This window comes from Arachis ipaensis, chromosome B09 (genome assembly GCF_000816755.2).
Source record: "Arachis ipaensis cultivar K30076 chromosome B09, Araip1.1, whole genome shotgun sequence".
Taxonomy (NCBI): domain Eukaryota; kingdom Viridiplantae; phylum Streptophyta; class Magnoliopsida; order Fabales; family Fabaceae; genus Arachis; species Arachis ipaensis.
The window spans coordinates 102,546,469-102,561,753 of NC_029793.2; the positions used below are offsets into that span (position 1 = coordinate 102,546,469).

At 37.8% G+C, this 15,285-nt stretch overlaps 1 protein-coding gene across 1 annotated transcript; it reads right to left on the minus strand.

The window, feature by feature from the left end:
- Positions 12,961-15,160, minus strand: LOC107617133 (reticuline oxidase-like). Its single transcript, XM_016318919.2, has one exon. It carries the CDS (start codon positions 14,812-14,814, stop codon positions 13,153-13,155), a length of 1,662 nt encoding a protein of 553 aa, XP_016174405.1. The 5' UTR covers positions 14,815-15,160; the 3' UTR covers positions 12,961-13,152.

Sequence of the window (15,285 nt, forward strand, 5' to 3'; positions counted from 1 at the left end):
ATTTGATAACTGCACGAGCTTCATACTTGAGGTCGAACTCGGATAATTTCATGCCCAATTGTAACATCTGACCTGCAATATTCATCTTTTGAAGGATATGCCTCATAGGATGATTAGTTCGGACTCTGATGGTATGAATTTGGAAGTAAGATTGGAGTCTTTTAGAAGCTAGGATGAGGGCATAGGAAAATTTTTCTATTTTTTGATAGTTCAATTCTGCCCTTTGTGACGCCTTACTCGTGAAGTACACAGGTCGCTGTCGATCCTTATTTTCTCGGATGAGGGCAGAGGCGATGGCCTTGTTTGCTATGGCTAGGTACATTACAAGTTCTTCTACTTCTTTGGGTCAGGTTAGGATAGGTGGATGGCTTAAGAATTTTTTTAAGTCTTGAAAGGCTTGCTCACATTCTTAAGTCCACTGGAACTGATATCCCTTTTTGAATACGGAGAATAAAGGCAATGATTTCAAAGCTGGCCCTGTGGTATACGAAATTGTTACTCAGGTTGTGAATTGTTGTTTGAAATTGATTCCCTGGCAATGGCACCAAAAACGGATGCACAGAACCATGGTCTAAACATATCTTCACAACTTCGCATAACTAACCAGCAAGTGCACTGGGTCGTCCAAGTAATACCTTACGTGAGTAAGGGTCGAATCCCACGGAGATTGTTGGTATGAAGCAAGCTATAGTAACCTTGTAAATCTCAGTCAGGCAAATATAAAATAGTAATGGGGTTTTCAAAATTAAGTAATAAAAGAAGGATAGAAATACTTATGTAAATCATTGGTGAGAATTTCAGATAAGCGTATGGAGATGCAATCGTTCCTCTGAACCTCTGCTTTCCTGCTGTCTTCATCCAATCAGTCTTACTCCTTTCTATGGCTGGCTTTATGTAAGGATGTCACCGGTGCCAATGGCTACTTTCAATCCTCTCGGGAAAATGGTCCAAATGCTCTGTCACAGCACGGCTAATCGTTTGGAGGCATCACCCTTGTCGTTGGTTGCATCCTATTCCTCTCTGTGAAAATGGTCCGATGCGCTGTCACTGCATGGCTAATCATCTTGGAGGTTCTCGGTCATACTGGAATAGGATTTACTATCCTTTTGCGTCTGTCACTACGCCCAGCACTCACGAGTTTGGAGTTCGTCACAGTCATTCAATCCCAGAGTCCTACTCGGAATACCACGGACAAGGTTTAGACTTTCCAGACTCTCATGAATGCCGCCATCAATCTAGCTTACACCACAAAGACACTAATAACTCGGACTCGGTCCCCTGTATTAGATATCCAAGAGATATCCATTCAATCTGATGTAGAACGGAAGTGGTTGTCAGGCACGCATTCATAGGGAATGATGATGATTGTCACGTTCATCACATTCAGGTTGAAGTGCGAATGAATATCTTAGAAGCGGAACAAGTTGAATTGAATAGAAAACAGTAGTACTTTGCATTAATCTTTGAGGAACAGCAGAGCTCCACACCTTAATCTATGGAGTGCAGAAACTCTACCGTTGAAAATACATAAGTAATTAAGGTCCAGGCATGGCCGAATGGCCAGCCCCCAAACGTGATCAATAGATCAAAAGATAATCCAAAGATGTCTAATACAATAGTAAAAAGTCCTATTTATAATAAACTAGCTACTAGGGTTTACAGAAGTAAGTAATTGATGCATAAATCCACTTCCGGGGCCCACTTAGTGTGTGCTTGGGCTGAGCTTGAGTGTTACACGTGTAGAGGTTATTCCTGGAGTTGAACGCCAGCTTTTGTGCCAGTTTGGGCGTTGAACTCCACTTTGCAGCTTGTTTCTGGCGCTGGACGCCAGAATTAGGCAGAGGGCTGGCGTTGAACGCCAGTTTGCGTCATCTAAACTTGAGCAGAGTATGGACTATTATATATTTCTGAAAAGTCCTGGATGTCTACTTTCCAACGCAATTGGAAGCGCGCCATTTTGAGTTCTGTAGCTCCAGAAAATCCACTTTGAGTGCAGGGAGGTCAGAATCCAACAGCATCAACAGTCCTTCTTCAACCTCTGAATCTGATTTTTGCTCAAGTCCCTCAATTTCAGCCAGAAAATACCTAAAATCACAGAAAAACACACAAACTCATAGTAAAGTCCAGAAATGTGAATTTAACATAAAAACTAATGAAAACATCCCTAAAAGTAACTAGATTCTACTAAAAACATACTAAAAACAATGCCAAAAAGCGTATAAATTATCCGCTCATCACAACACCAAACTTAAATTGTTGCTTGCACCCAAGCAACTGAAAATCAAATAGGATAAATAGAAGAGAATATACTATAAATTCCAAACTATCAATGAAACATAGCTCCAATCAGATGAGCGGGACTTATAGCTTTTTGCCTCTTAAATAGTTTTGGCATCTTACTTTATCCATTGAAGTTCAGAATGATTGGCTTCTATAGGAACTCAGAGTTCAGATAGTGTTATTGATTCTCCTAGTTCAGTATGATGATTCTTGAACACAGCTATTTTATGAGTCTTGGCCGTGGCCCTAAGCACTTTGTTTTCCGGTATTACCACCAGATACATAAATGCCACAGACACATAATTGGGTGAACCTTTTTAGATTGTGACTCAGCTTTGCTACCCATGTGGAAGTAATGGAAGTAATTGTCTTCCCTTTCCTCTTTCTTGAGGTTTCTCTGGCCTTAGGTGCCATTAATGGTTATGGAAAAACAAAAAAGCTATGCTTTTACCACACCAAACTTAGAATGTTGCTCGCCCTCGAGCAAAAGAAGAAAGAGTAGAAGGAGAAGAAGAAGAAGATATGGAGAAGATGGAGGGATGTGTGTATTCGGCCATATGGGTGGGATTGGGTAGGGAAGAGATGTTGAATTTTGAAGGTAGGTGGGTGTATAGATGTGAGTGGTAAATGGAAAACAGAAGGGATGACCATGAATGGAAAGAGAGAGGGTGAGGTAGGTGGGGATCCTGTGGGATCCATAGATCCTGAGGTGTTCAAGGATTTACACCCTTGCACCAAATTAGGCATGCAAAATGCCCTTGCACACAATTCTGGGCGTTCAGCGCCAGATTGGTGCTTGTTCTGGGTGTTCAGCGCCAGCTCTTCTCCAGGGTGCAATTCTGGCGTTCAAACGCCCAGATGCTGCCCATTTCTGGTGTTCAGCGCCAGAACCATGCTCTGTTCTGGCGTTGAACGCCCAAAACATGCTTCTTATTGGCGTTTAAACGCCAGTAAGGTCTTCCTCCAGGGTGTGATTTTTCTTCTGCTATTTTTTTTTTATTCCGTTTTCAATTTTTATATTTATTTTGTGACTCCACATGATCATGAACCTAATAACATGAAAAACAATGAAAATTAGATAACTAAACATTGGGTTGCCTCCCAACAAGCGCTTCTTTAATGTCAATAGCTTGACAGTGGGCTCTCATGGAGCCTCACAGATGTACAGAGCTTTGTTGAGACCTCCCAACACCAAACTTAGAGTTTGGATATGGGGGTTTGACACCAAACTTAGAGTTTGGTTGTGGCCTCCCAACACCAGACTTAGAGTTTGACTGTGGGGGCTCTGGTTGACTCTGTTTTGAGAGAAGCTTTTTATGCTTCCTCTCCATGTTTACAGAAGGGTAACCTTGAGTTGTAAACACAAGGGAGTCCCCATTCAATTGAAGGACTAATTCACCTCTGTCAACATCAATCACAGCTCTTGCTGTGGCTAGGAAGGGTCTTCCAAGGATGATGGATTCATCCTCATTCTTCCCAGTATCCAAGACTATGAAATCAGCAGGGATGTAGAGGCCTTCAACCTTTACTAACACATCCTCTACTTGTCCATAAGCCTGTTTTCTTGAATTGTCTGCCATCTCTAATGAGATTTTAGCCGCTTGCACCCCATAGATTCCCAGTTTCTCTATTACAGAGAGGGGCATGAGGTTTATTCCTGAACCAAGATCACACAGAGCCTTAAAGATCATGGTGCTTATGGTATAAGGTATTATGAACTTTCCAGGATCCTGTCTCTTCTGAGGCAATGTCAGTTGATCCAGATCACTTAGTTCATTGGTGAACAAGGGAGGTTCATCTTCCCAAGTCTCAATGCCAAATAATTTGGCATTTAGCTTCATGATTGCACCAAGGAACTTGGCAGCTTGCTCTTCAGTAACATCATCATTCTCTTCAGAAGAGGAATACTCATCAGAGATCATGAATGGCATAAGGAAGTTCAATGGAATCTCTATGGTCTCTAGATGAGTCTCAGATTCCTTTGGTTCCTCAGAGGGAAACTCCTTATTGATCACTGGACGTCCCAGGAGGTCTTCCTCCTTGGGATTCACGTCCTCTCCTTCCTTCACAGGTTCGGCCATGGTGATTAATTCAATGGCCTTGCACTCTCCTTTTGGACTTTCTTCTGTATTGCTTGGGAGAGTACTAGGAGGGATTTCAGTGATCCTTTTACTCAGCTGGCCCACTTGTGCCTCCAAATTTCTAATGGATGACCTTGTTTCATTCATGAAACTTACAGTGGCCTTGGATAGATCAGAGACTAAGTTTGCTAAATTAGAGGTATTTTGTTCAGAGTTCTCTGTCTGTTGCTGAGTGGATGATGGAAAAGGTTTATTATTGTTAAACCTGTTTCTTCCACCATTATTAAAGCCTTGTTGAGGCCTTTGATCCTTCCATGAGAGATTTGGATGATTTCTCCATGATGGATTATAGGTGTTTCCATATGGTTCACCCATGTAATTTACCTCTGCTATTGCAGGGTTCTCAGGATCATAAGCTTCTTCTTCATAAGAAGCCTCTTGAGTACTGTTGGATGCAGCTTGCATTCCAGTCAGATTCTGAGAAATTAGATTGACTTGCTGAGTCAATATTTTATTCTGAGCCAGTATGGCGTTCAGAGTATCAATTTCAAGAACTCCCTTTTTCTGAGGCGTCCCATTACTCACAGGACTCCTCTCAGAAGTGTACATGAACTGGTTATTAGCAACCATGTCAATGAGTTCTTGAGCTTCTGCAGGCATTTTTTTTAGGTGAATGGATTCACCTGCAGAAGTATCCAATGACATCTTTGATAGCTCAGATAAACCATCATAGACTGGATTGTTGTAATTTAGCTTCTCTTAGTTTCCTCTTCAGAGTCCTTTCAGGTTCTGGATCTGCTTCAACAAGAATATTCTTGTCCTTGCTCCTGCTCATATGACAAAGAAGAGGGCACAGAAAAAATAATAATAATAGGGGTCCTTTATACCACAGTATAGAGGTCCTTGTGTGAGTAGAAGAAAAGAAGAAGAAAATCTGAACTCAGAGAGAGAGAGGGAGTTCAGATTTTTGGTGAGTGATGTGAGGAAGAGATGTTAGTAGATGAATAAATAATTAGAAGGAGATGAGGGAGAAGGATTTTCGAAAATTATTTTTGAAAAAGAGTTAGTGATTTTCGAAAATAGTTTTTGAAAAAGGTTAGTAGCTTTCGAAAATTAAAATAAAAAATTAAAATAATTAGTTAATTAAAAAGAAATTTTTGAAAAAGGGGGAAGATATTTTCGAAAATTAGAGAGAGAGAGAGAGAGAGTTAGTTAGGTGGTTTTGAAAAAGATAAGAAACAAACAAAAAGTTAGTTAGTTAGTTGAAATAAATTGAAAATCAATTTTGAAAAGATAAGAAGATAGGAAGTTAGAAAAGATATTTTGAAATCAAATTTTTGAAAAAGATAAGATAAGAAGATATTTTTGAAAAGATATGATTGAAATTAGTTTTTGAAAAAGATTTGATTTTTAAACTCACAATTAATGACTTGATTCACAAGAAATCACAAGATATGATTCTAAAACTTAAAGTTTGAATCTTTCTTAACAAGCAAGCAACAAACTTGAAATTTTGAATCAAAACATTAATTGTTATTGTTATTTTCGAAAATTTGATGTAAATTTAAGAAAAAGATTTTTGAAAAATATTTTTGAAATTTTCGAAAATAACTAAAAAAAAATTGAAAAAAAAGATTTGATTTTTGAAAAAGATTTTGAAAAAGATAAGATTTTTTTTTTTAAATTGAAAATTTGATTTGACTCATAAAAACAACTAGAATTTAAAAATTTTTGAAAAAGTCAAATCTAATTTTCGAAATTTTAACAGAGAAAAAGGGAAAGATATTTTTTTTATTTTTGAATTTTTATGATGAGAGAGAAAAACAAGAAAAATGATGCAATGCATGAAAGTTATGGATCAAAACAATGAGTGCATGCAAGAATTCTATGAATGTCAAGATGAACACCAAGAACACTATGAAGATCATGATGAACATCAAGAACACATTTTTGAAAAATTTTTTAATGCAAAGAAAACATGCAAGATACCAAACTTAGAATTCTTTAATGCTTAGGCACTAAGAATTCAAGAATGCATATGAAAAACAAGAAAAGACACAAAACATGCAAATGCAAAGATCAAACAAGAAGACTTACCAAGAACAACTTGAAGATCATGAAGAACACTCGAAAAATGCAAGATGCACATGCAATTGACACCAAACTTATAACATGACTCAAGACTCAAACAAGAAACACAAAATATTTTTTTGATTTTTATGATTTTATGATTTTTTTTGTATTTTCTTTTAATTTTTTCGAAAATCATTTTGAAAAAGAAAAATAAGGATTCCAAAATTTTTAATATGAATTCTAGAAATCTTGCCATGTTAGTCTAAAGCTCCAATCAAAGGGTCAGGCAAGGCTTAATAGCCAGCCAAGCTCTAGCATGTAAATTACATCCATTGAGGTGATTAGTTGAAGACCAGTCCCAAAGCAGTTTGGGTATGGCTTTACAGCCAGATAGGATTCAACATGTTTCATGAAACACTAGAATTCATTCTTAAAAATTCTGAAGAAAATATTTTTTTGAAAACACATTTTTTTTCGAAAACTGATGAGAAATTTTTTGGAAAGATTTTTGAAAAAAAATTTAAAATAAAATAAAAAGAAAATTACCTAATCTGAGCAACAAGATGAACCGTCAGTTGTCCAAACTCGAACAATCCCCGGCAACGGCGCCAAAAACTTGGTATGCGAAATTGTTACTCAGGTTGTGAATTGTTGTTCGAAATTGATTCCCTGGCAATGGCACCAAAAACGGATGCACAGAACCATGGTCTAAACATATCTTCACAACTTCGCATAACTAACCAGCAAGTGCACTCGGTCGTCCAAGTAATACCTTACGTGAGTAAGGGTCGAATCCCACGGAGATTGTTGCTATGAAGCAAGCTATGGTCATCTTGTAAATCTCAGTCAGGAAGATATAAAATAGTAATGGGGTTTTCGAAATTAAGTAATAAAAGAAGGATAGAAATACTTATGTAAATCATTGGTGAGAATTTTAGATAAGCGTATGGAGATGCAATCGTTCCTCTGAACCTCTGCTTTCCTGCTGTCTTCATCCAATCAGTCTTACTCCTTTCTATGGCTGGCTTTATGTAAGGATGTAACCGGTGCCAATGGCTACTTTCAATCCTCTCGGGAAAATGGTTCAAATGCTCTGTCACAGCACGGCTAATCGTCTGGAGGCATCACCCTTGTCGTTGGTTGCATCCTATTCCTCTCTGTGAAAATCGTCCGATGCGTTGTCACTGCATGGCTAATCATCTTGGAGGTTCTCGGTCATACTGGAATAGGATTTACTATCCTTTTGCATCTATCACTACGCCCAGCACTCGTGAGTTTGGAGTTCGTCAAAGTCATTCAATCCCAGAGTCCTACTCGGAATACCACGGACAAGGTTTAGACTTTTCGGACTCTCATGAATGCCGCCATCAATCTAGCTTATACCACGAAGATTCTGATTAAGAGATCTAAGAGATACTCATTCAATCTAATGTAGAACGGAAGTGGTTGTCAGGCACGCGTTCATAGGAAATGATGATGATTGTCACGTTCATCACATTCAGGTTGAAGTGCGAATGAATATCTTAGAAGCGGAACAAGTTGAATTGAATAGAAAACAGTAGTACTTGCATTAATCTTTGAGGAACAGCAGAGCTCCACACCTTAATCTATGGAGTGCAGAAACTCTACCGTTGAAAATACATAAGTAATGAAGGTCCAGGCATGGCCGAATGGCCAGCCCCCAAACGTGATCAATAGATCAAAAGATAATCCAAAGATGTCTAATACAATAGTAAAAAGTCCTATTTATAATAAAATAGCTACTAGGGTTTACAGAAGTAAGTAATTGATGCATAAATCCACTTCCGGGGCCCACTTGGTGTGTGCTTGGGCTGAACTTGAGTGTTACACGTGTAGAGGTCATTCCTGGAGTTGAACGCCAGCTTTTGTGCCAGTTTGGGCGTTGAACTCCACTTTGCAGCTTGTTTCTGGCGCTGGACGCCAGAATTGGGCAGAGGGCTGGCGTTGAACGCCAGTTTGCGTCATCTAAACTTGGGCAAAGTATGGACTATTATATATTGCTGGAAAGCCCTGGATGTCTACTTTCCAACGCAATTGGAAGCGCTCCATTTTGAGTTCTGTAGCTCCAGAAAATCCACTTTGAGTGCAGGGAGGTCAGAATCCAACAGCATCAGCAGTCCTTCTTCAACCTCTGAATCTGATTTTTGCTCAAGTCCCTCAATTTCAGCCAGAAAATACCTAAAATCACAGAAAAATACACAAACTCATAGTAAAGTCCAGAAATGTAAATTTAACATAAAAACTAATGAAAACATCCCTAAAAGTAATTAGATTCTACTAAAAACATACTAAAAATAATGCCAAAAAGCGTATAAATTATCCGCTCATCACCCTGCTAAGAATTTGGACAAGGCGGCTAGTCTGCCATTTAGCTGCTGAACTTCCTTCAGACAGGTTAGACTTTTCATCTCCAGTACTGCATTGCATTTGTCCTGGTTGACTTCAATGCCCCTTTGGGTGAGCATGAATCCCAATAACTTCTCAGCTTCTTCTGCGAAGGTTCACTTTGTGGAATTTAATCGCATCCTGTACTACCTTATCATGTTGAACACTTTTGATAGGTCGGACAATAGACTAGTTTCTTCCCTTGTCTTGACAAGCATATCATCCACATAGACTTCCATCAACTTTATGAGGTGAAATGAAAACATCTTGTTCATTAATCATTAATACGTTGCTCTAGCATTTTTCAACCCAAAGGACATCACTACATAACAATAATTTGTTCTAGGAGTAATGAAAGAGGTCTTTTCCTGATTCGTTTGTATATTGGGATTTGGTTATATTCCGAATATGTGTCCATAAAAGATAAGTACTTGTAGCCCAAAGTCAAATCTACCAGAGCATCAATACTAGGAAAGGAATAAGGATCCTTAGGACAGGTCTTGTTAAGGTCGGTATCGTAGACACACATTCTCTACTTCCTGTTTTGTTTCTTCACGAGAACCACGTTAGTAATCCATAACGGGTATTTTACCTCACTTGTGAATCTGGCTTCCAAAAGCACTTGGACTTGCTCTTCTACGACTTCTGCCCTTTCGGTGTTAAGATTTTATCATTTCTGTTGGACAAGTCGTGAGCCCGGGTAAACAGCGTGCTTGTGGCTCATGAGGTCGGGTTGAATTCCAGGCATGTCAAAAGCTTTCCAAGAAAAGAGGTTGGAATTGTTCCATAAGAGCTCATAACGAGTTCTTCCTTTAACTTTGTCTTTAAATTAGCCCCTATGTTTGTTGTCTTCCCGATCTCACCCCCAATCTGGACTTCCTCAATCTTTTCTTCAGGTTGGGGTCTTAGTTCTTCTCGAAATCGGACACCTCCGAGTTCTATGGTGTTGACTTCTTTTCCTTTCGTACACCCTCGTAGGTTTAGGCTTTCATTATAGCGCCTTCTTGCTAGTTTCTGGTCTCTCCTTACAGTGGTTATCCCTTCAGGAGTAGAAAACTTCATACAAAGGTGAGGAGTGGAGACTACTACAGCAAGTCAGTTTAGTGTTGTCCGACTTATTAGGGGTTTGTGGTGGTCAATCTCGGGGAACCCTGTCTTCTTCATCTCTTTTTCTTCTTGCCCTGATCATCCAACATATTTGCTAAATACCTATCCAACTGACCTTCCTAGCCAATTTCTCAATCACATTTTTTAAAGCATAGCAATCATTGGTGGAATGGTCATAGATTTTATCATATTTATAGTATTTTGATCAACTTTCACGTTTTTTATATTTAATTGGTCTGGGAGGTAGAATCTTTTCTGTGTGACAGATCTCTCTGTAGACGTCAACAAAGGACACTCGTAATAAGATTTAATTGTGATACCTTCGAGTTTTGTCCGAGCTGTGTTCTTCTTTTTTCTTTGATTCTTTCTCTTTGTCTCGAGCCTGGTATTAATTAGGTTGTCTCAGAGCAAGTTCCCTTAACTGAGCTATTTCTTCCATGTTGATGTACTTCTCAGCTCTCTCTTACACCTCGTATAAAGAGGTTGGGTGCCTCTTTAATATAGATTGGAAGGGTCCTTCTTTAAGACCGTTGACTAGTCCCATGATGACTACTTCGGTGGGTAAGTTCTAAATCTCTAAGCATGCTTTGTTGAATCTTTCGATATAGACTCATAGAGATTCCCTGACTTCTTGCTTTACTCTCAAGAGGCTTGGCACATGCTTTTGGATGAAAAATCGGGTAAGAAAGCTTCTCGTCAAATTGTGGAAGCACGTGATCGATCTTGGTGGTAAGCTATTGAACCATTTCATGGCCACCTTGTTTAACGTAGTAAGAAAGGCTTTACAGCGAGTTGCATCCAATATGTCTTCCAAATACATGCGGCTTTTGAAATTGCTCAGATGATGTCTTAGATCGGTGGTTCTATCGTAAAGATCCATGTCTGGGATCTTAAAGTTTCTAGAAACTTTAGCTCGCCTGATTTCTTCTATGAATGGATCTTCTCCCGTTAGAAGTGCTTCTTCTCGAGCGGCTCGGGCTCTCCTACCCTTGAAATCGGATTCCAGTTTCAGGAGTTTTTCTTTTAATTTCCTTTGTCGTCGTACCTCCCTTCTCAAGGCTCTTTCAGATTTTCGTTGTCGCTCTAACTCTTGCTCGAGTTGTTCCAGCTAACCTTGATGTCCGTGGACAAGTCCGATGATTTTTGTAGGATCCCTTGGCCATGATCCTTTATGTCACTGAAACTCCTAGCTCATCCTGTGTTCTTCTGGGTTTGACGGATGCGGGTATCTGGCAACACTTTTCCCTTTCTCAATTCGAGGAGGTATGACCGATGCTCGCATTATATTGTTCTTCTTCTCTAGCTTCAGAATCGAAAGTTGTATGTACATATTTTGGAATGTCGTCTGCCGTCGTACGGTCTTGATTACCAAGTCTCCGACAATGGTGCTAATGTTATGAGGTTTACTTGAAACAGATGAACTCATTCTTAAACGTGAGGTCCAGACTCTTTTTGTGGTGGCATCCGACGTCTTCTGGTGTCGAGGTACCGCCGTCCGAGTTCCTCGTGATGAGGAGGTATGGGTGGTACCTATAAGGGACTCCGATACTTAAACTAGCCATGGTTTTAAGCAGGTTTTTAGTAGATTAGGGTTCGAAGAATACTTGAGGGTGTCTGAGTATTTATAAGTATAAATATAGAGTCAATAGCCACTTTTTAGAGTAGTTCCATCTTTGATGGAGGATAATCGTTCCCTTTTGTTAGGAAAGTTGTTGAGATCTCTGTTCTAGATTAATAGGAGATATTGAAGGAACTAATTATTTATTTAGATAAGTAAGGTTAGGCCCATGTTGCCATGTCTGACCTCTTATAATAAAGATCTGAATACTGGTATTTGTAGAGTGTTACTTGGACTTTATTCATTTTGAGTCTGCTAAATTGTGGGTCAGGGTAGAAACACATATCAATACCTATAAAAAATGATAACATATGAATACAATTTTTTTAAACAACTAACACTTCAATTTATATTTTTTATATTTAATCATATCACATCCATAGATTGTATCTTTGATGTTATATCCAAAAAGATTTAAATATTATTTATATTAATATTTTTATCTAATCACAAAACAATAAAAAAATTAACAACAAAAATGTTAAATAATTGAACCAAATATCTGATTATCTGAATTTATCAAAAGACTTCTTTATATATAATATTTATTGAGTAATTCTCAAAGATCTCCTTATAAATTTGATTTAAACATTTATTACATACTTGCTCTAAACTCTTGGAATGACACATATAACTGTTTACGCATAAAATCGAATTTGATAGGTATAAACTCATAAATTTCAGTGTCTATCATACGTTGATCCTTATTCATTGTCACGTCAAAAGATACTATTAAAAAAATTGTCGTCTTTAGAATTTGATTGAAATGTTGTTATTATTTAAAATCATATTCATTCTTAAAAGTAATGCAATTTCTACTATTTTGGTCTCTAGTTATTAAGATTTTACACTCAACTAAGTGATTTCCTAGCCTTCTAACCTATAACCATGTACTATTGCATAGGTCACACTAAAACGCATCTTTTAGTTTTTTTTTTCTATAGATCAAAATTTTTTAAAATGAGAAAGTTGGTAGAGTGATAAAATAAATAGTTAATTATTATTAAATTAATATAATAGAGCTCATATATAATAAGAATTACAAATTCAGTGGTAACTAATCTTTTATTTTATCACTTTATTAATTTTCTTATTTTTGATGATTTAAATTTTTTTATATCTGCTTTCGTATATATTTTTTATTCATTGTATTTTTTTCCATAGACCTCGACTACTATTCAAAATAAAAAGAGAAATGTTAGAGGGTCAGCAAAATTTATTGTTTTGATCATCAATTAGTCAGTAATATTTAAAAATATAAGCTAAAAATATATTATTAGATTGTTACACTAAAAGAATTTGACTAATAGTTAAAAATGTTAATAAAAAACAATAAATTCTACTATTCTTAAACTTTTCTCAAATAAAAATATAATGAGAAGAAAAATAGCTCTTCCTAATTCCTCCATGAGAATTGAGGATTAGATTTTTCCATTTTGTTTTCCTCTAAAATGCAATACATTTGCATTATAGATGCACACAATCACAAAGATAATCACACTTGTATTTGTCTACACTCTGCACAAAGTTTCAATGAGTAACCATGGTTATACACTTTTACAAACTTAGGCATCAAAGTCATGACATTCATGCACTCATTGCTTTGCCACTAGGACGAGCAAAGTACAAAGGAGGAATCCCTTGTTCGTTAGTGAAAACATTGTTTGGGTCAATCAAAGTCTTGGCCTTCACCAACCTATCATAGTTACCCAAAAAGTACTTCTCACCCCAAACCCTTGCATGATCCACAGCATCCTTCACATTGCTAAACCTAATCATGTTCATAACTCCAAGGTCGAAGTCCATGTAATTAACATATGCAGCCCTTGGACCCCATGAAACAAATGGTGCCATAGAATCATAGAACCCTTTCATCCAATCAATATAATCATTGCTCTTATCATTGTCCTCTTCTTTCCAATATATCAAGTACTGAATTGAAAAAATGTTTCCTTTTCTATGTGGATAAGCAATTGAATCACTGCTTATACTATGCATTTTTCCACCAGACGGGTCAAGAATTACGAGCCCTTTAGGCTCCTTTTCTAGAATCTCCAGTGCAATTTCAATTCCCTCAATAGGAATATGAGCCTTCACAAAATCTGATTTGGCTTTGAAGTATTCTTTGTCTTCAAGGTACCTATTCTTCAAATCAGGAACTGAGGCTCCATCACTTAGGCCAGCGAAAAAAACAATTGACTCAATCCAACTCATTTCCACACATTCTTGTTCCAAAATTCCCAATTCAGGAAAATCATGGTTTATGATGGACATGGCAATTCCTTTAGGACCAAGAAAAAGCCCTTTAAATGTAGCTGATATGCCTAGAGATTTGGCTTCAGGTAAATTAGCACCAAGAAAGCATGACAAGTAGAAATCATCATCCAAATTTGGTGCTACATTTTGCCATTTATGAACAAGATTGGCAACATGATTTCTTGTGCCATTTCTTGATACCGCGAAAGCAGTTACAACTTGTGGAACTTTCAATAGCTTGATTTTCCAAGCATAGACAATTCCCCAAATTCCACCACCTCCTCCTCTAATAGACCAAAACACGTCTTCCCCCATCGATTCTCGGCTCAGCAATCGCCCATTGGCATCAACAAGAAGCGCGTCGATGACATTGTCGGCCGCGAGGCCATGTTTTCTAGAGAGCAACCCAAATCCTCCCCCACCAATGTGTCCTCCAACTCCTACAGTTGGACATGACCCTGCTGAGAAGCCGTGTTCATTGCTGGCTCGCGAGATGGCATAATAGGTCTCTCCTAATGTTGCACCACCTTCAACCATTGCTGTCTCTGTCTCCATATCCACCCAAACATGGTTCAAATTCATCATGTCAATGATGGTGAAGAGTGATCCATCGTCGGAAACTGAGGAAGTACCTTCGTAGCTATGTCCACCACACCTCACTCTGATTCCAAAGGAGAATTCTCTGCAGCATGCTACACTTCTCTGTAGCTGCTCCAAACTCTCTGGAAGTACTATTGCTACAGGCTTAGGAACTGCACCCCCGGCGAACCGGAGATTCTGAATGGAAAAATTCAGAATCTTGAAGTAATCATGAGCTGATGACTTATCGTAATCCTTGTAAGGGAAAGTGGTGAAGTTGTTGATGTTGTGATTGGCCAAACAAGAAGTGAAGTCACTTACTAGTGAAGAAGTAGTAGATAAAGTACAATGAGACAAATCAAAACACAGGAAAGGGAAACATAGGAGGCACAAGATTTTGTTGAAGTTGAACATGGTTTAAGCTTGTAATTGGTGAAGGACAAGTTTAAGGTTTATGGACACTAAATTGGAGAATGGATTTAATGGTTTAATAGAAAAAATAAAATGGATTATGCATATGTTTGTGGCCGGCCATAGTTTAATTTTGATTGTTGGAAAGTTTGTTAGAAATTAAACTCTTTAATTACGACAGAATCAATAATCTGCCATGGATAAGAGACAAACTAATACTCCCCTTCTTTTATCAATGCTCACTAAGAAGAAATAATGTTTTGTGACTAAGAAAGCAAAATTTATGGAAAAAATTATAACAAACCACCATAGCATTTGAGGTCAGAGGACAGTGATTATCTCTTATGTCTTGTTTTAATTAACTTTAATATATTTACAGAAAAGAAAAAATATGGGAATGAAATAACATAACACAATGTTGAGTTACACCAATGAGGTTTGATGTGATAAAATTTTGACTTCTCAAAAATAACT